Raw genomic sequence first — 25,833 nt, forward strand, 5'->3', positions numbered from 1 at the left:
ACATCAGCCCTCTGAGTTTGGCAATATTTTTGAGGTGGTAAAAAGCTGATTTAGTTATCGCTTTCATGTGGCTGTTGAAATTTAGATCACTGTCAATTAATACACCAAGATTTTTAACAGTATCCTTTGCCTTCAACCCTTTTGTGTCAAGGAGAGTGGCAACCCTAAGTCTTTCCTCCTTTTTACCAAATATAATTACTTCAGTTTTTTCTTTGTTCAGCTGAAGAAAAGATTCAAGAGGACCATAGTTGTTTGGTGATAGAGCTAAGTAAATTTGTGTGTCATCTGCATAGCTATGATATGAAATCAAATTATTTTGAATGATTTGTCCAAGTGGGAGCATATAGAGGTTGAATAATAGTGGCCCCAAGATCGACCCCTGGGGAACACCACAGGTCAAGGACGTTGGTGTTGAGGTACAGTTTCCGATGGCAACAAAGAAGCTCCTTTCTTGTAGATATGATTTTAGCCAGCTGATAACTATGCCTGTAAATCCAACCCAGTGTTCTAGTCTGTGTAGTAAAATATTGTGATCAACAGTGTCAAATGCTGCACTAAGGTCCAGTAGCACTAGGACTGATGTTTTACCTGAATCTGTGTTGAGGCGTATGTCATTGGAAACTTTAATGAGAGCTGTTTCAGTGCTGTGATTTGCCCGAAAACCAGACTGAAAGTAATCAAAATACCCATTTGATGTTAGGAAGGTGGTTAATTGATTAAAGACTACTTTTTCAATAATTTTGCCAATAAAAGGTAGATTGGATATGGGCCTGTAATTGTTTAGCATGGAGGCATCCAGGTTATTTTTCTTGAGAAGTGGCTTTACAACAGCTGTTTTCAGTGACTTAGGAAAAGTGCCAGACAGCAGTGATACATTTACAATTTGAAGGACATCTGCCGCTATGAGGTGAAAAACAGTTTTGAAGAAATTGGTAGGCAGAGTGTCTAAGACACATGTGGAAGAGCTGAGATTCTGTACCGTTTTTTCAAGTGTTTCGTAGTCTATCAAGCTGAACTCTGACATCAAGTTTAGTTTCCCTCTGTTTGTTGCTGGAAGTTCAGGTTGTTGAATTTGTAATTGAGCAGATATGTTGAGTCTGATTTTGTCAATTTTACCTTTAAAAAAAGATGAAAACTCATTGCATTTATTAGTTGAGAGAAGTTCAGGCACTAATTGTGAGGGGGGATTTGTTAACTTATCAACAGTTGAAAATAGAATACGAGTGTTATTTGAACTTCTATTGATAATGTTAGAAAAGGAAGACTGTCTTGCTTTGCATATTTCAGAGTTATATGTGCGGAGCATCTCTTTATGGATTTCATAGTGGATCTGAAGTTTGTATTTACGCCATTTTCTTTCAGTCTTCCTACACTCTCTTTTTAGAAGTTTAACTGCTGGATTTTGCCTCCATGGTGCTTTCTGTTTGTCCTTAACTTTCTTGAATTGTAATGGAGCAATGTCATCCATAATGTTTGCCATTTTTGCATTAAAGTGATCAAATAAGTCTTCAGAGTCTGACAGTTGACTTGACTTTAGTGAAAGTGCTTGCTCAAAGAGAGCACTTGTCTGATCATTTATGATTCTCCTCTTTACCATCATAGCTGTGTTTTGAGTGTGTGGAGACATAGGCACATCTGCCGGATGTTAATTTGCATATGTTGGGCAATTTGTGTAATGGGGCTAATTAGCATAAATGAGCATAATCACCTATATTGGTCATATTATAAGAGCTGCTTGGCCAAAATGGACCATGTTAGTATGTTTTAGGGGTTACTGGAGAGTCCATATCTGACATTTTCAAGATTCAAAATCACTATTTAAACTTGGTTTGGTCACGTTTTTATTCTCAATTAAGCTGATTTTGCTGAGTTTTTGGGGGCGATTTAGACGGATTTTTGGAGGATAAAAATGTTCAGTGTTTAGGAATAATTTGGATCCTCAAGTTATTTCTGAATTCCACAATCATTTTGGAAATAGCTATTCACTGGCCCTCTGCTGTGACTCACAATTGAGTAACAAAGGGAAGAACTAGCCTCTACTACTCCTCACTGTCCTCATCCGTTGTCCTGTCGCCATCTTCTCCAGACTCTTCATCCCTGTCCTTCTGCTGTTTTTGCTGTGTAAATATATTGCCACATGCAACATCACTGCCTTTGCAGAAACAATAATTAGTACAGGCCAGGCCTGTCCAGATACATGTACTGTATACACAGTTTTAACCCAGCTTTGCAGTTACAGCTGATAACATCTAACAAATCAGGAGGAGCAACAGGACTTGAATCGAGGGTGGGCAAGTTCCTCTCCTGTCTTCTAACTCCCTCCAAACGCGGTTATATCCACAGCCGGTGGATCAGGACGGTCTGCTGCTTTCCAAAGCAGCACCTGTAGATGGGCACATTTTCCATGGAGGAGCAAGTTGCGTTCTGTAGGAGACAGTGTCTTCAGTGCTGGAGGAGCCGGGAGTGGGAGACCTCACCGCCAGGGATGAATTACTGCACGGGCCTACCGGGCCCGGCCCAAGGGGTCAGGGAGCCCTGAAGCCCAAGCCTTTGCATGAAATCATTGCCTCAATATCAACACATCAGGATGTAGGCTATGAATCTGATTGAATTTAGTATTGGCCATCCCCAAAATGCACCAGAATACAGGAAATCACATCAAACAAATGGGGGGTTTGGAAGGACCTCCAAACCTTCCACATATGCGACAATTAATGGGGGCCCCTTAATACATCTGGGCCCAGGGGCCCGAAAGTTCCTAATCCGTCCATGCTCACCGCTAGGTGGAGGCCCAAGCAAAAGGATCTGAAGAGAACCCTTGTAAGGGGTACTAAAAATCTTACAGAGGCCTTCAGTAGAAGCCGCAGGAGGAGACCAGCCGTCGCCTGGGCCTGGCTACGGGAGGAGTGCTTGCCTGAAGAGTGTTTTGATTCAGTGGCCACAGCGGAGAAGGACTTCACGCGACTTGCTCTACAGCAAAAGGCCAGTCTACTGCTACATGCATTTGGTTTGTTTCTGCCATTTATTAGTAATGATTTACACAGTTTGTTCACTACTTACTATTTACCTGAGCATTCAGTATTGTGCAATATAGCATACAGAAGGTGAGGGACATTTTGGGGGGAAAGAAGTGGTGCATTTTATCATTCAAACATGCAACTTTTCATGAAAATTCTATAATCCAAGATGGCCGCCACCATATGACGTCATAATATGCAAATTAGATATAAACATTTAATCTCTACATACACTTTGGGTCATCCTTAATATTTCTCTAATTTACAGAAAGTCTCTATCTCTTATCACTTTTAAGATATAGCCTTTTGAAATGAAGATGTCAAAATTGATCGTTTCGGAAAAAAACCTCTGGCGCCTAAAGGGTTAAGCGTCTGTGAGGGTTTCCATCTCGTAACAACTAGCTTTTTCGCAGCTGTCAGACCAGCTAGAAAGATGCGCTTGTTTAGCCTAGATGTGTTTAGCTCTGATAAGTCATTTAACATCAGAACAGGCAAGGTCGCTGACACTGGTTCACCCACTAGATCTGACAGCGTTGAAGCAACCTCATTCCAGAACTGCGCCACTGGTGGGCATTCCCACATCGTATGCAAAAATGTCCCAGGACACTTAAGATTACAAAAGGAACACAAAGGGGAGTCTATCAGCTTCATACAGAAAAGTTTACGTGGAGTTAGATAAGTTCTATGTATGAAGTTAAAATGTATCTGCTGATGGTTAGGGTTACGTAACCGCCTCCTTTATACTTTCCCAAACATCCTCCCAGTCAAACTCTGGATCCAGAGCAGGATAATCCTGTCTCCATACTCTGTCTAAAGGCATTGCATGACATGAGGATTCTAAAATAAACTTGTAAAACATAGATGCCCTTGGTTCCATTTTGCACTGAAATCAATTTACCTAGGGGATGAATGGGCAATGGTTGCTGCCAAGGAACTCCATAAGCTTTCATAGCTGATCTGATCTGTAAGTAAAAAAAGAAAGAGGAGCCTGGTAGATTGAATGTGGCTCTAATATCCTGAAAAGAACCTAAGGTGGTGTTAGTGCATAGATCTTTTAAATAACGGATACCTTTATCCCTCCAATGTGATGGAGAAATAGGTCTCCCCCCAATCAGCAACCCTTTGTTGTGGAATAGAGGGGAAAGTGTATGCCACTTAGAGGAAATCTTACATTCTTTTTCTACTAAGCGCCATGTTCGAATCACATATTGTCACGGCTGCACGGGCAAAGTATGGCAAGGCAAGGGAATCGTTGAACTACAAGAATCTTTATTCAAGAACACAACCCACATAGACTAATAACCGACAAGGGCGGAGAGGAGAGAGGGTTTACATACACAATGGGTAACAGGGAACAGGTGGACAATGATCAAGGTAAAACAAGAGACAGGTGGAAACCAATATTAAACTAACAGACTAATTAACAGAAAGACAGAGGACTGGACGAGACCAACAAGACAATAACGGGGAACAGGTGTGGAAACAGAAACGGAGGGAAAACTAACAAGACAGGAAGCACAGACCAAATAAGGAGATGGGGCGGAGACAAAGACAGGTGACAGGTAGGTAAACACAAAGCACATGGGGAACAAACAAAGGAGCACGGACAGGACCCTTACATTACCCCCCCTCCAAGTGCCGGATTCCAGACAGCCCAAACAAAAAAAAGGTCCAAACAGGGTGGGCGGAGGGGGCTAACGGCAGGAGGGTCAGGCGGGCGGCCAGGGACCGAGTATCAGGCGGACGATCCGTTGGGCGGCCGATCAGAGACGGTGGGTCAGGCGGACGGCCGGTTGGGCGGCCGGTCGGAGACGGCGGGTCAGGCGGACGGCCCGATGGATGACCGGTCAGAGCCGAAGCCTGAGCGGGAGCTGGAGCCGGAGTCGAGCTCACGACTGGAGCCCGAGTCGGAGCCGGATCGGGAGCCCGAGCTGGATCGGGAGCCGTAGCCAGATCTGGAGCGGGAGCCGGAGCCGAACTTGCGACTGGAGCCGGAGTCGAAATCGCGACCGGAGCCGGAGTCGGTACTGGAGCTTGAGCCAGCGTAGGAGTCTGACTCGGGGCTGGAGAGGGAGCTGGAGCCGGAGCCAGAATCGGGGCTGGAGCCGGAATCGGGACTGGAGCGGGATCGGAAGCAGGATCAGGTGCCGGAGTCGGAGCCAGATCCGGAGCGGGAGTCGAGCTCACGACTGGAGCCCGAGTCGGAGCTGGATCGGGAGCCCGAGCTGGATCGGGAGCCGGAGCCGAACTCGCGACTGGAGCCGGAGTCGAAATCGCGACCGGAGCCGGAGTCGGTACTGGAGCTTGAGCCAGCGCAGGAGTCTGACTCGGGGCTGGAGAGGGAGCTGGAGCCGGAGCCAGAATCGGGGCTGGAGCCGGAATCGGGACTGGAGCGGGAGCCGGAATCGGGACTGGAGCGGGATCGGAAGCAGGATCAGGTGCCGGAGTCGGAGCCAGATCCGGAGCGGGAGTCGAGCTCACGACTGGAGCCCGAGTCGGAGCTGGATCGGGAGCCCGAGCTGGATCGGGAGCCGGAGCCGAACTCGCGACTGGAGCCGGAGTCGAAATCGCGACTGGAGCCGGAGTCGGTACTGGAGCCTGAGCCAGCGCAGGAGTCTGACTCGGGGCTGGAGAGGGAGCTGGATCGGGAGCCCGAGTCGGAGCTGGATCGGGAGCAGGAGCTGGAGCCGGAATCGGGACTGGAGCTGGAGCCAGAATAGGGGCTGGAGCCGGAATAGGGGCTGGAGCTGGAGCCAGAATCGGGACTGGAGCTGGAACCGGAACTGGAGCCAGAATAGGGGCTGGAGCTGGAGCCAGAATCGGGGCTGGAGCCGGAATCGGGACTGGAGCGGGAGCCGGAATCGGGACTGGAGCTGGAGCCAGAATAGGGGCTGGAGCCGGAATCGGGACTGGAGCTGGAACCGGAACTGGAGCCAGAATAGGGACTGGAGCTGGAGCCAGAATCGGGGCTGGAGCCGGAACTGGAGCGGGATTCAGGGTTGGAGCCAGAATCGGAACTGGAGCCGGAATCGGAGCGGGAGCTGCTGGAAGAACTGCAGGCCCAGGGTGTTGGGGAGCTGGGACTGGAGAGGGACCTGGTCCATCCTCCTCGGAGGACCAGTCATCCTCAGTGGTTTCCCCCTCTTCATCCTCCCAGAACAGCTCCCAGGGCATTAGGTGCAGTGGCAAGTTTGACTCAAAATCAAAAAACTTGCCTTCATCCATGTTTGTCGGTCGGTTATTCTGTCACGGCTGCACGGGCAAAGTATGGCAAGGCAAGGGAATCGTTGAACTACAAGAATCTTTATTCAAGAACACAACCCACATAGACTAATAACCGACAAGGACGGAGAGGAGACAGAGGGTTTACATACACAATGGGTAACAGGGAACAGGTGGACAATGATCAAGGTAAAACAAGAGACAGGTGGAAACCAATATTAAACTAACAGACTAATTAACAGAAAGACAGAGGACTGGACGAGACCAACAAGACAATAACGGGGAACAGGTGTGGAAACAGAAACGGAGGGAAAACTAACAAGACAGGAAGCACAGACCAAATAAGGAGATGGGGCGGAGACAAAGACAGGTGACAGGTAGGTAAACACAAAGCACATGGGAAACAAACAAAGGAGCACGGACAGGACCCTTACACATATATAGTGTATATCTATAGTATATATACTTTTTTGATCCCGTGAGGGAAATTTGGTCTCTGCATTTAACCCAATCGGTGAATTAGTGAAACACAAACAGCACACAGTGTACACACAGTGAGGTGAAGCACACACTAATCCCGGCGCAGTGAGCTGCCTGCTACAACGGCGGCACTCGGGGAGCTTGCTCAAGGGCACTTTAGCCGCGGCCCACTGGTCGGGGCTCGAACCGGCAACCCTCCGGTTACAAGTCCAGAGTGCTAACCAGTGGGCCACGGCTCCCCCATCACTTGAGACCAATGGACCAAAACATAACATGTTTTGTCTATCTGAGACATTAGAAAAGAGGACATTCTCTAAACTCCATGGTTGTACCATTTTTTCCTTTAACCCACGCCAAGATGTGTGTTAGCATTCCTCCATGTAATAATAGGACGAAGCACAAAGGACCAATAATAATATTTAAAATTAGGTACCGCTAAACCACCATCTCCTCTACTTCTCTGCAATATAGAAAATTTAAGTCTGGGACGTTTTTTGTTCCAGATAAACTGGGAAATGTCAGAATGTAATTTCTTCCAAAAATCTGTGGGGGGGCAGAGCAGAATCATTGAGCTGGCAAAATGTTCATCTTTACAATTTGGGCCTGAAGGAAAAATCTGAATTCCAAGATATTTAAAGTGCTGGACAACAGGGACCTTAGCGGGAGAAGGCAGTGATTTTGCAGTGGCATTCAAAGGAAGAAGAGCAGATTTGGACCAATTGATTTTAAATCCAGAGTAAGCACCAAACTCCACAAACCGATAACAAATTTGGTATAGACTGGTTTGGGTTTTCCATAAAAACTATAATATCGTCTGCAAAAAGAGCTACTTTATGTTCTGTGTTTAAAATGGAAATGGGTTTTATGGAGGCAGATTGTCGTATCATTTGCACCAAGGGCTCGAGTGAAAGAGCGAAGGGCTCAAGGGACAGCCCAAATCCCATAATTTCCAATACAGACCATAAAAAGGCCCACTCCAGCCTATCAAAGGCCTTCATGGCATCAAGGGACAGTACACCTAGTGGAACTTTTATGTCTGTCGCAACATCAATAACGTGAAGAAGTCGCCTAACATTATCAGAGGCAAGTCTGGACTTAATAAAACCAGTCTGATCGCAATGAACCAGAAGTGGCATAAACTTTTCAATGCAGTATCTTAGCATAGATTTTTAGGTCTGCGTTTAGTAGACTCAGAGGTCTGTAGCTAGCACAGTCTGGGGTCTTTTCCTTTCTTTAAGAGAAGTGAAATAAGAGCTGTATTAACATCTCTTGAAAAACCACCATTCTCAATTGATGCCATGATCATATCTAAAAGTAGAGGACCTAATTTTTCCCAAAATTTAACATAAAACTCTGGAGGAACTCCATCCAACCCAGGGGATTTGTTAGACTGCATAGACAATGCTGCCCTTTCCAGCTCTTCTAATGTTAAAGGGTTGTCAAGGCTCAAAGAATCTTCTGCTGACAAAGATGGTAAATCTAGCTGTTTAAGGTAGTTCTGAGATCCATTTTCATCTAGTTGCCCCTCAGACTGATATAAAGTAGAATAGAAATCTCTAAAAGTTACATTAATCTGGTTCTGTTATAATAAGTCCATCTGCAGATCTAATGGAGGGGATGTCTGCAAAGTGTTCATTAGTGATGGGGACGAGACCGCCTATGCCGAGTCCGAGTCAAGGCCGAGTCTTTGAAGGGTCGAGACTGAGTCGAGACCGAGTCTGTTGGTTTTCAAATACAGTCGAGTCCGAGACAAGACCGAGTCTTTGAAGAAGCAAGTCCGAGTCGAGACCGAGTCCTTTAGGAGTCGAGACCAAGACCATAAAAAAAATTCAGTTTTAATATTCAGAATTTAATATCACCCCAGTTAATAATCAACAGTTAGGCCTACAGACTAAGCTAGATTGGGAATTGTTTAGAGGAGCAGTCTTGACGTCTTAATATGGACTATGCTGACCTACAGACACTCACCGGCAGCAGAGCCATAGAGATAAATAAACGGCTCTGACGGCAGTAAAAAATATTTACTCTTTTACCTTTTATTAACCCCTAATTTTTTGCACTTTTCCACTGCACTGATTACGTATGATGGCGTTACACTCCGAAACATCGGAAATGAATTGCCTTTTTTGTTTCGGGATGTTTTAATTGACGATTCTACCTGGCCGACTGAGATTCTCCGAGATGCATCAGGGAACCATGGAGACGCATCTCGGCGCAGAAGGAAAAAACACAGAGGAAAACGAGCCGGGGCCCGTAACAGATTGCGGAATAGAGCTCATAGGCCTCCACTGCCTAGCATTCTCCTAGCCAATGTCCAGTCTCTTGTGAACAAGATGGATGAACTAAGAGCGAGGATACAGTTTCAAAGAGACATCAGGGACTGTAACATTCTATGCTTTACTGAGACATGGCTAACTGAACTTGTTCCGGACAGTGCCATCACTCCGGTGGAGTTTTTCTCTGCTGCTCGCTCTGACAGGACTGAGGAATCCGGAAAATCGAAAGGTGGCGGTGTTTGCATCATGACGAACAGCAAGTGGTGTGATCCTAGAAATGTCACCGTTCTCTCAAAGTCCTGCTCGCCTCATCTAGAACATCTAGCGATCGTCTGTTGACCCTTCTACCTGCCCCGTGAGTTTACTTCGGTAATATTCAACGCTGTCTACATTCCTCCACAAGCCAACACAGATGCTGCGGTTTCAGAATTGCAAGAAGTGTTAAATAGACAACAACACACGCACCCTGAAGCTGCGCTTATTGTGGCCGGTGATTTCAATCAAGTACATCTGAACCGGTCCATGCCTGAATTTATTCAACACATTCACTTCCCTACACGTGGTGAAAACACACTGGATCACTGCTACACACAGTTCAAGAACAGTTACAAAGCGAAGTCTCTACCAGCTTTCGGAAAATCAGATCATGCCGCTGTTTTCCTACTGCCTATGTACAAACAGAGAAGTCGGACGGACCCCCCAGTGACGAAGGAGGTCAAGCGCTGGACTGACCAATCGGAAGCCAGGCTACAGGACGCCCTTAGCAACGTTGACTGGGAGATGTTCAAGACGAACTCTGCTGACATCAATGAGTTTACGGAAGTATCATTGAGTTACATCAATATGCTAACTGATTCCATCATCCCAACTGTAAAGATCCGAAGCTTCCCTAACCAGAAACCATGGGTGGATAGAGAAGTGAGAACGGCATTAAAGACACGCACCATGACTTATAATGCTGGGCTTATTTCAGGGGATATGACGGATTACAAAGCAGCATCTTATAGTTTACGTAGTGCAATTAAAGATGCTAAGCGGCGCTATAGAGACAGAGTTGAAGCTGATTTCTTGGAGGGTGATCCAGCACGAGTGTGGAAAGGACTCTGAACCATCACTGGCTTTGAAAGAAAGTCCCCTCCTATGATGAATGTGAGTAAAGCCCTCCCTGATGAACTTAATGCTTTTTATGCTCGCTTTGACATGAAAAACACAGACTATATTGGACTAGCTGCAGCATGTGAAGCAAATGAGGATGCACCTTTCTGTGTCTCTGAGGTCGATGTGAGCAATGCCTTTAGGAGGGTAAATTGTAGAAAAGCTACTGGACCGGATGGAATTTCTAACAGGGTTTTGAAATCCTGCGCTGCTCAGTTAGCTCCTGTGTTCACTTATATCTTTAACACATCATTGGCTCAAGAGACAGTTCCTACTTGCCTCAAGCAGTCTGTTATTGTTCCAGTATCGAAAAACAAAAGTCCATCATGTCTGAATGACTACCGCCCAGTAGCCCTGACGTCTACAGTGATGAAGTGTTTTGAGAAGCTTGTGAAAAACATTATCTGCTCATCCCTCCCTGCCTCCTTCGACCCCCTCCAATTTGCTTACAGAGCCAACAGGTCTACAGAGGATGCCATCTCAAACCTCATGCACACCACCTTAACTCACCTGGAGGAGGGGAATGGGAATTATGTGAGGATGCTGTTCATTGACTTTAGTTCAGCATTCAACACGATAGTACCTCTCACCTTGGTCACAAAGATGAAGGCCTTAGGACTGAACACCACCCTGTATATTTGACTTCCTCACCAACCGTTCACAAGTGGTTAGAGTGGGGGGTCTGACATCTGACTCATTAACCATCAGCACTGGTGCTCCCCAAGGCTGTGTTTTGAGTCCACTGCTGTACAACATCTACACACATGACTGCAAAGCCAACAGTAGTCATACCTCCATCATCAAGTTTGCAGATGACACCGTGATCTTGGGCCTGATTAGTAACAACAATGAACAGTTCTACTTGGATCAGGTTGATGAGGTGGCACAGTGGTGTCAATCTAACAGCTTGACACTGAATATCAATAAAACCAAGGAAATGGTAGTGGATTACAGAAGGCAGCAGCAGATCTACAGTTACACCCCACTAATGATCAGCGGGCAACCTGTAGAGAGAGTCACAAGTTTTAAATACCTTGGTGTCCACATTACTGAAGACTTAACATGGACTGTTAACACTCAATATGTTCTGAAGAAGTCCAGACAACGACTCTACTTCCTTCGTCAGCTAAGGAAATTCAAAGTTTCTACATCCATCATGAAGGCCTTCTACACTTCAGCGGTTGAGAGTGTTCTAACTGGTAGCATCATCACCTGGTATGGGAACTCCACAGTTAGAGATTGTACTCTGCAGAGAGTAGTGCGCTCAGCTGAACGTACTATAAGAACTCAACTCCCTGCTCTACAAGATATCTATTCCAGAAGAGTACTCCTAAGAGCCCAAAAGATTCTGAAGGACTCTTCTCATCCTAACAATGGATTATTCCTACCGCTGAAATCAAGAAGACGCCTATGTAGTCACAAAGCCAGAACTGAGAGACTCAGGAGAAGTTTTTATCCCCAGGCCATCCGAACTCTGAACTCACACTATACTGACTTTGCACACATTCACTCCTCAGGACTCTCAAACATTTCCCAACTCTGAACTCACACTATACTGACTTTGCACTCATTCACTCCTCAGCACTCATGACCCCCCCCCCACACACACACACACCCACACACACCTACAAGACTTTTAGCACTTTTACATCCCTCTCCCTATGCTACAGACCTTTTATTTATTTTCTTATTTCATCACACGTCAAAACACACACACACACACACACACACACACACATATCTGACTTTCTCCAACTTTTGCACACTTTTTATTTATTATTTTTGATTTCTCCTCCATCTACCCATGTCCTTGATTGCCTAGCCTTTCTGCCCCCCCACCCCACCCCCATCCCCAACACACACACTTACATCATCACTGTCATCACTTCACATACATACAGCACTCCTCTACATACTTGCTGCACACTGCCCCCCCCCCCCCCCCCCCCACATACACAGCACATTGTCTTCAGGATCTTCTCCAACACACATCCTCTACATACTTACAGCACACTGCCCCCACCTACCCACCTACACACACAGTCACTGCTCCACTCCCGCCCACACACACATCTTCACTGTCATCACTCACATACATTACATACAGTACTCTGCTTGCAATAGTAAGTCCCTGACCCCCCCCCCCCCCAACACACACACTTACATCATCACTGTCATCACTTCACATACATACAGCACACTGCTTGCTACAGTAAGCCTCCTCTACATACTTGCTGCACACTGCCCCCCCCCCCCACATACACAGCACATTGTCTTCAGGATCTTCTCCAACACACATCCTCTACATACTTACAGCACACTGCCCCCACCTACCCACCTACCCACCTACACACACACACACACACACAGTCACTGCCCCACTCCCCTCCCGCCCACACACACATCTTCACTGTCATCACTCACATACATTACATACAGTACTCTGCTTGCAATAGTAAGTCCCTGCCCCCCCCCCCCCCCCCCCCCTACATACACAGCACATTATTTCATCAGGAAGCTTCTCCAACACACATCCCCAACATACTTACAGCACACTGCCCCCCCCCCCAATACACAGCACATTGTCTCATGAGGAAGCTTCTCCAACACACATATTGCACACTGCCCTCTCCCCACATACACAGCACACTATCCCATCTCCCCTGTCATCCCCCCAACACACACACCAAGACCCCTGGCAGTTGGGTTAGCCCCTTGAGCCGTGGATCTGCCCAAGGTTTCTTCCTTGGTAAGGGAGTTTTTCCTTGCCCCTGTTGCTCTTGGGTGCTCCTTGTTGGTGCCCCCCACCCAATCCCAATCCTCCCCCACCTTTTTTATGCAGCCCTTGCCACTTAATCTACTAAACCCCTCTTCTACTGCACTTTTTACCCCCCCCCCCCCATTAATGCACAAATAGGCTGACACCAGACATAATTTCACTGCATTTCTTACTTCCAGTAACTATATGCATGTGACAATAAACTTCCTTGTATCCTTGTATCCTTGTAGTATCTTTGCATTGCACCATGGGATGTCATTTTCAAATAATGCCGGTCAACATTGCATTTTATTATTATTTTTGTTATGTGTTGTCTGTTTTTTTATATGAACATAAAAAATGCGTTGGTCTCGAGGACTCGGTCTGAAATTACGAGTCCTTCTCCTCCCACTGTGGTCCGAGACCGAGTCAAGACCGAGTCTTTGAAGGAACGAGTCCGAGACGAGACCGAGAAAGCAGAAATTGGTCTCGAGACCGGACTCGAGTCCGAGACCGGACTCGAGTACTACATCACTAGGTGCCGGGACACTGTAGTAGTATGCAAACACTGCTCACCACTGGCGGAGTTTATGATCATAAAGTGCCGTCCTTTTTACCTGCCAAGGGAAATTACTGCGATTCTGCTAGTCGCAGTATACATCCCGCCTACCAACAATAACAGCGATAGGAATGCGGCTTTTAGTGAACTGTACCAGGCTGTCAGTGAACAACAGACGGCACACCCAGACGGTTTCACCATCTTCGCTGGAGATTTTAACCATTCAGATCTTAAAACTGTTCTTCCAAAGCTACACCAGCATGTTGATTTTCCAACAAGAGGAGACAACATCCTGGACCTGAGCCACCCCCCTCCCCCACATTGGACTTTCTGACCATATCACTGATATGCTAATGCCCGCATACAGACAAAGAGTAAAAGCAAACAAACCGGTTCGTAAGCAGGTAAAAGTGTGGCCTGAGGGAGCCTCCGATGCTCTTCAAGACTGCTTTGACACAACAGACTGGGAAATGTTTAAGCAGGCAGCCACTTACAACAACCAGACAGACATTGAGGAGTATACAGACACTGTAACCTCTTACATCACCAAGTGCATCGATGATGTGACCCACACAAAAGACATCACTCGGGCTAACTGGAAGCCATGGCTGACAGGGGATGTCCTCAGGCTGCTGAGGGCCAGAGACAAAGCCTACAGAGCTGGGGATGAAGCTGGCATGAGAACAGCGAGAGCCAACCTGTCCCGTGGCATCATGGAAGCAAAAAAGGAATACAAGATAACCATCCACTTCAAAGACAGCCGGAACGCACAAAGCCTATGGCAGGGCATTCAGGCCCTCACGGACTACAAGCCCGCGCAACAGAGCTGTGAGAGCAACATCCCTCTGCTCAACAATCTGAACCGCTTCTTTGCTCGCTTTAAAGCACAAAACAGCACTTGCCCACAGAAGACCCCTCCCCCTCCACACGAGCAGCCCCTGTGCCTCTCTGCCGACAGCGTGAAGAGGACACTTGCTGCTATCAACACCTGTAAGGCAACAGGCCCAGACAACATCCCAGGTCGTGCGCTGAAGGACTGCGCTGAGGAGCTTAAGGATGTCTTCACAGACATCTTTAACACTTCCCTGAAGCAAGCCATCGTCCCGTCATGTTTCAAAGCTGCCACCATCATACCTGTGCCGAAGAAAACTGCTCCATCCTGCTTCAATGACTACCGCCCCGTGGCACTGACACCCATCATCATGAAGTGCTTTGAGCGGCTTGTCATGTCACACATCAAATCCATTCTCCCCCCCACCCTGCACCCCTTCCAGTTTGCATACCGAGCCAAACGGTCCACAGAGGATGCAATCTGCTCTGCCCTCCACCCAGCCCTCACCCACCTGGAAAAAAGAGACTCATATGTGAGATCGCTGTTTGTAGCCTTCAGTTCTGCATTCAACACCATAATACCACAACAACTCATCTGCAAACTTGACAAACTGGGACTCAGTACCTACCTCTGCAACTGGCTACTGGACTTCCTCTGTCAGAGGCCTCAAGTAGTATGTGTTGGCAACAATATCTCAAGCAGCATCACACTGAGCACGTGGGCCCCCCAAGGCTGCGTGCTCAGTCCGCTGCTCTTCACCCTGCTGACGCATGACTGCACTGCAACCTACAGCAACAATCACATAGTGAAATTTGCTGATGACACAACTCTGGTGGGTCTCATCACCAAGGGCGACGAGACTCAATACAGGTTGGAGGTCGACCTTCTGACCACGTGGTGCAGGGACAACAACCTCCTGCTGAACGTCAGCAAGACCAAGGAGATTGTTGTTGACTTCCGGAGAGGTCACACCCAACACCTGCCACTGACCATCGACGGTGCTGTGGTGGAGAGAATGAGCAGCACCAAATTCCTGGGGGTGCACATCAGTGAAGACCTCTCCTGGACCACCAACACTGCTCCATCACTGGCGAAGAAAGCTCAGCGCTGCCTCTACTTCCTGCGGAAACTCAGGCGAGCAAGTGCTCCACCAGCCATCATGACCACATTCTACCGAGGCACTATTGAGAGCATCCTCTCCAGCTGTATCGCTGTGTGGGGCGGAAGCTGCACTGAATAGAACAGGAAAGCCCTGCAGCGCATTGTGAACACAGCTGGAAGGATTATTGGTGCCTCACTCCCCTCCCTGAAAGACATTTACACCACCCACCTCACCCGCAAGGCGACCACAATTGTGAGTGACGCAAGTCACCCCGCCCACAATTTGTTTGATCTACTGCCCTCTGGGAAGAGGTACAGAAGCCTGCGCTCCCGCACCACCAGACTCACCAACAGCTTCATACACCAGGCCGTTAGGATGCTGAACTCTCTCCCCCCTCCACCCTCAGCTACATAACATCCTGGACTTTAGACCCACAATGGCTGCCTTGCACTACTCCACTTGTACACTTGCACACTTTGCAACTTGTTGTTGTCCTGAAAACACAACACACTTCTGCTGCTCTTACATAACTTGCACCACTATGCCACTTGCTTACTTAGGTCAAACAGAACTACCTCAGCCATTTATTGGCCTGACTTTGCACTACTATATTGACTGTCTAGGCACAATTGCAACCCAATTTTGCTGCTCTTATTTTTTCATTTTATGTGCCTTCTTATTTACTTTTTATTGTTTACTTGAATGTTATGTTTGTCTGTGGACTTAATTGGTAAAATTTAGAGATGCACCGATATGGAATTTTAGGGCCGATAACGATAACCGATATTTATTGGTTTGTTGTGGCCGATACCGATACGATAACTGATAATATTACTCTTGAAAAAAAATTGTGAAAAGTGATTTAGGGAAAGCATTTAATAAGCATAATTTTATTGCAGTAATTTTACCTACCACCAAATGATGGACAGAACTCATAATAGTCCCCAATAGTACGGCAGTCAACAACATAACAGTAGCCTAGCCCTAAAGTATGTGTGGCTCCTTTAAGTGAACCTGACGTCAGTCAATTGCGAGTGAGTGGCTAGAGAGTTTGAATTGTTTTCATTTAGGACTAAATGCTCATAAACGGCTCAGCTTGGAATATGCTACAGTATAGCGACCAAATCAGAGTTTGTGAGGGAAACTTAGGTTTAGTTTCAACTGCGGGTAACTGAATAAAGCTGCAACTCCTCAGACTGTATCTTATGTCCGTCTACTCTGTTGCGCACAACCTGCTGCAGCAGGAATGAAAGGCGTTAGCCCCGAGGTTTTAATAACTTATTATGATGACCTGTCCGGAACTGAAGCACGAATGGTTAGCATATTTCTAGGTAATAATACAAAACCCAAGCTAAAGTAATGCAAATATAATACTAAAACACAACTTAGAACTAGGCCTACTTATGTACTCGTCCCACTAACGAGTTTGTTTATTTGTTTCCCCGACCAGCGCGGTAAAGTGCAAACACACCAGCACAAGACGGCTCTAGATAGGGCTGAGCTCCGCTCTGTTTAAGGTTAAATGGCGGATCATTCACGAGAGGATTTTGAGATGCACAGATTCCCAAATGAACGCATATACACAGATTTTGTTAGAGTGGTGAAATACATTCACACCGCTGACATTATATTGAGGAAAAAGTATAGCCAACCAAGCTCAAGTCTAGCTCAAGGCTAGCTCAGTGTAGCCAGACGGACCTTACGCCTAAATTAGGACTTTAAAAAATATCGGCGCAAATTATCGGCCAGAATTCTGTTATCGGACCGATAATAATATTTTAATTTTTTCACTTACCGGCTAATAATATATCGGCCGCCAATAAATCGTGCATCCCTAGTAAAATGATGTCTTGTCTCCACTGTGGGATAGTGAGAAACGTAATTTCGATCTCTTTCTATGTCTTGGCATGTGAAGAAATTGACAATAAAGCAGACTTTGACCTGTTTTTATGCTTTTTTGTTTGTTTTTATAATTTGTATTAACATTTATTTTATCATTATTTTATTTATAAGCTAAGGTTGCTAGCACAGGTGTCTAAAAATAGATACAAATACTTTCAGCACTTTCATGTTTGTAGTTTTGTGTTTAAAAATACAGTATTTGAAAAAACTATTGCATTTTAGGAAATAGCCATTCTTTTTTTGTATTATTCTTTAACTCTGACGTGGCCCTCCAATCAGATGACATTGGCAGAAGTGGCCCCCAGCTCATTTGAGTTTGAGACCCCTTCGTTAATGCTAGCTAGGAAGATTGAGACTGGGGGGAACTTGGCAACTATTTCAACCTAATAAACCCGTTTAGAAATCATTTGGATGGTTAAATGACCTGTTCTGGTGAAAATGGTGACTTTCCCCACTGTGCCTAGCGTCCCCAGGCGGAAAACCAACCTTGCAACATTGAGACTACCGTCCCGGAAAGAGAAGTGAGAAACAAGAAACTTCTTTTAAATTGTGTTTCTTACCTTGTAACATCCACATAGTTCTGCCAAACTTATGCTAACCGTTCGCTAGCTTGTAAACAAATCCATGTGCTTTATCGTTACCTTTTCCCACAGTTTGAAATAGCATAATGCACAATTTCTCCAGCAGAGGGGGAAATCCTGCCAAGTTTCCCTTTAATGCTAGCTAGCTAGTGGAAGATTGAGACTGAGATATGTTAGGCTATGTTAACATTCGCAAATCTTGGGATTTAACTGTAGGCAACGTTACTTGGGATTTAACTGTAGGCAACGTTACTGTTGATGAAATATACCCCCGTTTCTAACCTCTCGGGTACCAGCTATCGGTATTACACGCCCCTCCCCCCCTGCACATCATTTGACCATGGTTATCTGTCAGGTTTTTTTGAGGAAATAAACTCCATAAATAACCATTAATTTGTGATGTTATGCCTCCTCCATGTTGTTTCCTATGGAGTTGTTCGAACTGAGGCTGGACTGTCATTGTCTCATCTGCTGTCTAAGGGCGGCGCTTAGCGACAAGTCAATTACGCTGCTCAACTGTAAGGGGACCCGAGAGCAAATCTTCTTTAGTGCTGCTTTAAATTCAATGCAAGCTGGCTGTTAAGAGAAACACTGGTCAAGTGGCAGTCTGCCTCATTAAAAGTTAAGAGTGTGTGTGAGAAACGTGTGTGTGAGAGTGTATGTGAGACTGTAGCAGTGTTTCCCATACGTTGACTAATCTGTGGCGGGGCGCCATGAAATCAAAACCGGCCGCCACACATTCATTTTCTATGTTGTACTAAATTAAAGATAAGATAAAATCCTTTCACTGAGCTGCGCTTTTTACGCACGCAGCCTTTCCTTGCCCTGCCCCTCCTCTGCATGTGCATTTAACAAAACATTAACGATTGTTGAAGGATTGTTGTTGCCACATAGAAGCATTGCATAGAAGACGGTGGGCTAAATTGCTATTAAATCCGCTTAGCATCGTGACAATGCTAAGCAAATTTGTTCAAAACTGCTGCATTAAAGTTAACTCTGCTAAGGTTTTATCACAACATACATTGATGAGACTAAACTAAGTTAAGTTATGCAATCAAGTATTTCAAAGCTAACGTTAGAATACTGTTTGGATGTCGTCGAGTTTAGCATGCTTAGCCTACTTACAGCTGCTTGTCAATTTCGCTACTCATGCACTCATTTTATTGACTCTTATCCCAATTCAAATGGAAAAGTGTTTTCCAAGACTCCAAGAAAAGTGCTTGTCCCAAGGAGAAGTACAAACCTTTATTTTAACTAACTACTTAGAAAACGCTATGAATTGCATCCACACATCAGCAGCCTTTTAACTGTGTTAATTGCAAGGGTTCCCTCATGAACGTCTTAACCCTTTACCCGTCAAAGTTGCAAAATTGCGACAAACAACGTCACTGATTAAAACACACGATAGATCCATGTACGGTGACAAATCTCATTTGTACTCTCCACCACTAGTTGGCAGACACCCAGAGCTTCGATTCAAGCTCAACCTTTTTTTTTTTATGTTGAGGAAGCACGAGAGAAACATGCGAGAAACACACGAAGAAGGCGTGCATTTCCTCCATAGCACTGATTTGACCAGGCTATTTTATTGTATAGTAGAATAAGGTTTGTGGTTATAGTAATAGTTTACTATTGTTGGTTTACATGTGACTGCTTTCCTGTTCAGGTGTTATGTGGGTGAAATGACAAAAAAGTAAGCAAAACTGCTCAAATATATGTTCAACATCCAGTATTTACTGAAATGTGCATAATTCGAGGTGGTTGTCATCCAGTGACGTCATAATATGCAAATTAGATGTGTACATTTACCCCCTTCATAAACTTTTGTCCATACTCAATGATTTTCACATTTATAGTAGGACTTTATCTCTGACCACTTGCAAGCCATGGCCTTTTGAAATTTTGATGTAAAAATCAAATGATGTTTTTTTTTAAAACCTGGCGCCTAAAGGGTTAAAGTGACAGGCACTCAATTAGACCTATACACTACCAAGACCCCCCACCCCCTTGTCCAATTCATGCTACCGCCACAAATTCAATCAAATTCATTATAAAATATATGAAAAATGAAGAAGAAATAAGCTTTCTGAGAATATTGTGACATTGTATTTTAGAGTAAGATGTATACAGTGGGTCCCAGTTAAGTTTGGACGGGTTCCTTCATGAATCACGCACCCCATTTTCTCAGCAGAAACTGGCGCAAACTGCAGTTGACACAAACAACCACAAGGTGTCACTTGGGAGTTCTGCCACTACTATTTTTGATGCGACTTGACTTAACTGCTTCCATGACTCAGTGAGCCATTACCAAACATATATGATAATACAATAGCGTGAGTTTATATATCTTATACCCTATTTGTCACGGTTACTTATAGATGTGATAGTGTAACGATAAGCGCATGAGACTTTCAGCAGGGGCACGGGAACTTAAATTGATCACAGTAGTTTAAGCTTACACTTAAACAGACAAAACATTATAATATGAAAATGTAGATGCAATTGTTGTAAAATGGTGCAGCTCCTTTAAGAAAGCCCCGTGCGCAGGGATGGAAAGAGAGAAAGCGAGAGGGGATGTGTGTTAGAACTTAGATGCGTGTGGAAAAAGTAGACATGCTGTTGAGACTGGAGCGAGTCATATTCAAAATAATGCAAAAAATAAATCCGCAGATAAAACCAATTATCCTCATTCATTGCAACCGCAGCATGCCTGCTTGCCGACGTTCAAACGAAAAAGATATCAAAGCACCTTTTGCGTTTGAATGTAGCACTAATTTTTTTAAAAACAGCTGGACAAATGATTTAGCTAATTGATTATAGCCTGCACACCAGCAATTGTTGAACATTTACCTGTACAAGACAGTAGCCCAGCCTAACAAGCATGTTGCATGTTGTAGGCCTACTGTAGAAATTTCACTTAAATTGCAACCGCAACATGCCTGCTTGCCGACGTTCAAACGACAACGAAAAAGATATCAAAGCAACAAGAGGGTTGAGTCTGAATGACACTGAGTTCAGACTCATATTGCTCCTCATAACCATCTATAAAAAAGTGTGTTTTCTTTTCTTTTTGAGCACGTCCGAATCCCAGGACATAACGCACTGGACCTTATAATAGGCTCGAGATATAATTCTAAAGGGGGCAGATAGGGGCCTACTGCACTTAAAACTTAAAAAGATTGAACAAAGCTTCCCGAAATTTGAAATTGCGATCAGTGACTGGCATCGGGTGAAGCTTTTCGAAGTTGAACAAGTCAAGTCAAGTCAAGTCAAGTTTATTTATATAGCACATTTCATACACAGAGGTCATTCAATGTGCTTTACATAAACAAAACCAAACGATAATAACAAATAAAAGCATAGAAGGACAATATAGTCAAAGAATAGTTAAAAGGTAAAGATCATAATAAAAAGAAAACATAAAACACAAGGTAAAATCATTTAAAAATAAAGAATAATTAGTAAGCAAAAACAAAGGCAAAAGTAGTAAAAAAAGTAATAAAAGACAAAGTAGAATAATTATCGAGGCAGATTCAGAATTTGTAACTCGGCACAGTTAGCAGAAAGCGTCTGAGAACAGTTTGGTCTTAAGTCTAGATTTAAAACTGGCTACAGTTGGGGCCTTTTTAATGTCATCCGAAAGTTGGTTCCACAGCTGAGCCGCATAGCAGCTAAAAGCTGCTTCACCATGTTTAGTTCTAACTGTAGGTTTTACTAGCAGGTTTTTCACCTGGGACCTGAGAGGACGAGAAGGTGTGTACTGCTGAAGCATGTCTGACAAGTATTTAGGTCCTGCTCCATTTACTGATTTATAAACAAGCAATAGTGCTTTAAAGTCAATTCTGTGACTTACTGGAAGCCAGTGCAAGGACTTAAGAATTGGAGTAATGTGGTCAGTTCTTTTAGTTTTTGTTAGAGTCCTAGCTGCTGCATTTTGTATCACCTGAAGCTGTTTAATAGTCTTTTTAGGAAGGCCTGTGAACAGTCCATTGCAGTAATCAACCCTGCTGGAGATAAATGCATGAATGAGTTTTTCTAAGTCATGTTTTGACATCAGCCCTCTGAGTTTGACAATATTTTTGAGGTGGTAAAAAGCTGATTTAGTTATCGCTTTCATGTGGCTGTTGAAATTTAGATCACTGTCAATTAATACACCAAGATTTTTAACAGTATCCTTTGCCTTCAACCCTTTTGTGTCAAGGAGAGTGGCAACCCTAAGTCTTTCCTCATTTTTACCAAATATAATTACTTCAGTTTTTTCTTTGTTCAGCTGAAGAAAATTTTGAGACATCCAGGTGTTGATTTGTTCTATACACTGACACATAGATTCAAGAGGACCATAGTTGTTTGGTGATAGAGCTAAGTAAATTTGTGTGTCATCTGCATAGCTATGATATGAAATCAAATTATTTTGAATGATTTGTCCAAGTGGGAGCATATAGAGGTTGAATAATAGTGGCCCCAAGATCGACCCCTGGGGAACACCACAGGTCAAGGACGTTGGTGTTGAGGTACAGTTTCCGATGGCAACAAAGAAGCTCCTTTCTTGTAGATATGATTTTAGCCAGCTGATAACTATGCCTGTAAATCCAACCCAGTGTTCTAGTCTGTGTAGTAAAATATTGTGATCAACAGTGTCAAATGCTGCACTAAGGTCCAGTAGCACTAGGACTGATGTTTTACCTGAATCTGTGTTGAGGCGTATGTCATTGGAAACTTTAATGAGAGCTGTTTCAGTGCTGTGATTTGCCCGAAAACCAGACTGAAAGTAATCAAAATACCCATTTGATGTTAGGAAGGTGGTTAATTGATTAAAGACTACTTTTTCAATAATTTTGCCAATAAAAGGTAGATTGGATATGGGCCTGTAATTGTTTAGCATGGAGGCATCCAGGTTATTCTTCTTGAGAAGTGGCTTTACAACAGCTGTTTTCAGTGACTTAGGAAAAGTGCCAGACAGCAATGATACATTTACAATTTGAAGGACATCCGCCGCTATGAGGTGAAAAACAGTTTTGAAGAAATTGGTAGGCAGAGTGTCTAAGACACATGTGGAAGGGCTGAGATTCTGTACCGTTTTTTCAAGTGTTTCGTAGTCTATCAAGCTGAACTCTGACATCAAGTCAGGCTATTAAAAACTATTTGCGCACCTCAATGTCACAGGAGAGACTGGGCTCTCCCTTCTATAAATTGAAAAAGACGTTATGCTACCTGCAAAATGGCCTATGATTTCATTGCTGAGTTTGCGGCAAAACAAGACAATGTTTTTTCAGAGTAAGGATATGGCGAGTCAGTGTCATTTATTTGTCCAATGTTAGCCTACAGACCAGTTTCCATAGTGCACAACTTATCAACAGTTTGAATGTCGTGTGTGTTTCTGCTCATTGACAAATACCGTTCAGCACAATGATTCATGCCCAATTAATTTCCCCTGTTAAAGTGTTCGCCTTTGTTACACTATTTGGTTTCGTGATGTAGCCTATGATAAACACCATATGGCCAAATATGTGACTCAGCTAATGTTATAGGCTATACAATTTCCCCTCTTAAAGACAAGCTGGTGTAGCTTATTAGACTAGGCTACTAAAATGCACCGACGGTAGCCTTGGCTATGTGTAAAGTAAGCTATCGCATGATTTCATGCACGTAAGTTCATGCATCTGTCAAGTTCGCACAGGGCATCGCACTATGTGTCAAGTTCGCACAGGGCCTCGCACCCCCTTGCGACGGCCCTGCAGCTCCTCCTAAGACAGCGAGGAAAAAGTTAAAATACGCGATAAACCCGGGAAAAGTTGACAGGTTTGTTTCGGTCCCGGTGATTATTTGTGAAATTGTGCAAACGACAGCCTTTTCAAGGCATTTCAAGGAAGGTGTTGTATGCAAGCTCCCAAATTGACCCAGTAGCCTACAGAAGGCATCAATAAATTGTTTGGACTAGGGAGGGTCATGCGTCTTTTCTCAATCACTTTGGAGGGTCATAGAAAAATGTCTTGCTGGCGAGGGAGGGTCACGTCTTATTTGACTAACGCTCCCAAAACTCCTCCGGTAGCCCCTTAAATAAATAACGAACAGTCCCTAATTGATTATAGCCTGTAGGCCTACACCAGCAATTGTTGAACATTTACCTGTACAGTACATTGACAGTAGCCCAGCCTAACAAGCAGATGTTGCAAAAGACATCAAAAGACGCAATTAATCAGAAATAAATAATGTAATCTGCATTGCTTTATTTAACAAACTGCAAGCAACAAGAGGGTTGAGTTCGCTGTGAGGCCAAACCCAAAAGCAGAGCCTATCTGTTAAGGCACTCGATAGGCTATATGGTAACGAGCTGTGTGCGCCTGGAAAGACAATAGAAGATCCTTTCTGAATAGCACAGCGAAGACGGCTCTGGTCATCCCATACCCCCCCCCCACTTCCTGTAGCCTACCATTATGACTTGTTGCCGTTTTGGGACATTAAGCTTTTTCACGTTAAGCTCCCCTCCCCCAACCCCTTCTTTCACAAGCAGTGGGGGAGCGCGGGGCACAAAGTAACACTTTTTGGTAGACAAAGGAGGGTTCACGCGCTTCTGTCGTTTGGCTACAATCCGGTGCAACCAGGCCAGGACAGATATTTTAGAGAGAAGGAGAGACGCCGGTGCAGATCAGATGTCTTCTTAATTTTCTTTATTCTTTAGGAAAAGGTGCAGAACATTATTAAACTTTGACTAACGTTTCGATGTGTCGATGTTTTTGACTAACGAACATCGAAACGTTAATCAAAGTTTAATAATGTTCTGCACCTTTTACTAAAGAAAATTAAGAAGACATCTGAGCTGCACCGGCGTCTCTCCTTCTCTCTAACACTTTTTGGCTTTGGCTAAATATTTCTAAAATCATTTGAGTAGTGGTCATATGTTTTAACAAGGAACACTTGTTATTGAACTAATAACAGACGTGTGTCGAAAATTTACTTTATTTTCCATACGGAGAAATAACATATGCAGAATCTAACCAAGGTCAATCTTGCCAAAAAAGCCCTCAAACCTGAAAACACATGAGGCAAAAGTGCAAAACATCACAAAACTAACTAAACTAACACGCGCATATTTTTGTATTGCAATCATTGTAGCCTACAGTTGTAACAGCGCGTAACAGTCGTTTTACTCCCCGTATGTGCTCATTATAAAGAACGTTTAACGTGTCCCAAAAACAGCTATCAACTAATCACTAAACGTCTTATAAACAAGTATTGCCAGGAGCAACACCTTGCAAAAAATTATAACAATAGACCTAGGCATTTATATGGCTCTGCTCCTGCTTAGATTCGAACTCAGAACTGCCTGAAAGTTGCAGAACTGTTCTGGAAATACGCGCATTAACCCACTCGACCGTCAGACAACGCTATCTGCTTTGAGTAGGCCTATTGGGTAGGACTGTAGCCTACACTGGTTGCTGTGGCACAGTCTTGAGTGACCGAATTCGTTTTCCTTTGTCATATGAATGCTGTCATGTTGTTAACATTACTGTTAAGGAGATTAATCAAGACATCTTGCCACTGAATCCAAAACTATGTTTAACATTATGTACAAAGCTTATAGGCTACAGTGGACTAGCATGTTGCAGGGGCTGCTAAAAACACAGAGAAACGCACTGAAAACTCGGCCAATCACAGCCCTTGCTGTCGAATGCTTCGCCCGGTTCGCCCGTGGAACGCCACAGCGGACTATGCTGCCCCCAAGCGGCTGCAGTTGTACTTACATTTCACCCAGCTGCGTGAATCACCTTGATGGTGAATGAAGTGTCAATTCTTAACTGGGACCCACTGTAACTGTGTGTGTTTGTGTGTGTGTGTGTGTGTGTATGTGTGTGTGTGTTCTGGGTGGGCCTGTGTGCAACACCCACTCACCTTCTCTGGGTTGTTGAGCGAACGCACCCCAAAACTCATGCAGCCCACGAGCTTCCTGT

The 25,833-nt window shown here is 44.5% G+C and overlaps 2 protein-coding genes across 2 annotated transcripts in view; one reads left to right on the plus strand and one right to left on the minus strand.

Moving 5' to 3' along the window:
• The first annotated feature begins 4,382 nt into the window (after nt 1-4,382).
• LOC121679679 (protein TsetseEP-like) lies at nt 4,383-5,962 on the plus strand. The gene is made up of 3 exons (XM_042058581.1): nt 4,383-4,391; nt 5,066-5,661; nt 5,848-5,962. Exons 1-3 carry the CDS (start codon nt 4,383-4,385, stop codon nt 5,903-5,905), a joined length of 663 nt encoding a protein of 220 aa, XP_041914515.1. The 3' UTR covers nt 5,906-5,962.
• A 48-nt stretch (nt 5,963-6,010) lies between these two features.
• The window catches only part of LOC121679680 (regulator of G-protein signaling 3-like), a 30,350-nt gene continuing 10,527 nt past the window's right edge, over nt 6,011-25,833 (minus strand). Inside the window, exons 4-5 of the mRNA XM_042058582.1 lie at nt 25,775-25,829; nt 6,011-6,070 (exon numbers count right to left, since the gene is read on the minus strand). Coding sequence (XP_041914516.1) covers nt 6,011-6,070; nt 25,775-25,829 — 115 coding nt within the window. The remainder of the gene's footprint in view (nt 6,071-25,774; nt 25,830-25,833) is intronic.

This window comes from Alosa sapidissima, chromosome 13 (assembly GCF_018492685.1).
Source record: "Alosa sapidissima isolate fAloSap1 chromosome 13, fAloSap1.pri, whole genome shotgun sequence".
Taxonomy (NCBI): Eukaryota; Metazoa; Chordata; class Actinopteri; order Clupeiformes; family Clupeidae; genus Alosa; species Alosa sapidissima.

Bases quoted from the DNA above. Each gene is read 5' to 3' on its own strand.
- LOC121679679 (XM_042058581.1), top strand. The intron at 5,662-5,847 runs TCGGGAGCCCGA...ATCGGGGCTGGA, and splicing joins GGGCTGGAGAGGGAGCTGGA to GCCGGAATCGGGACTGGAGC.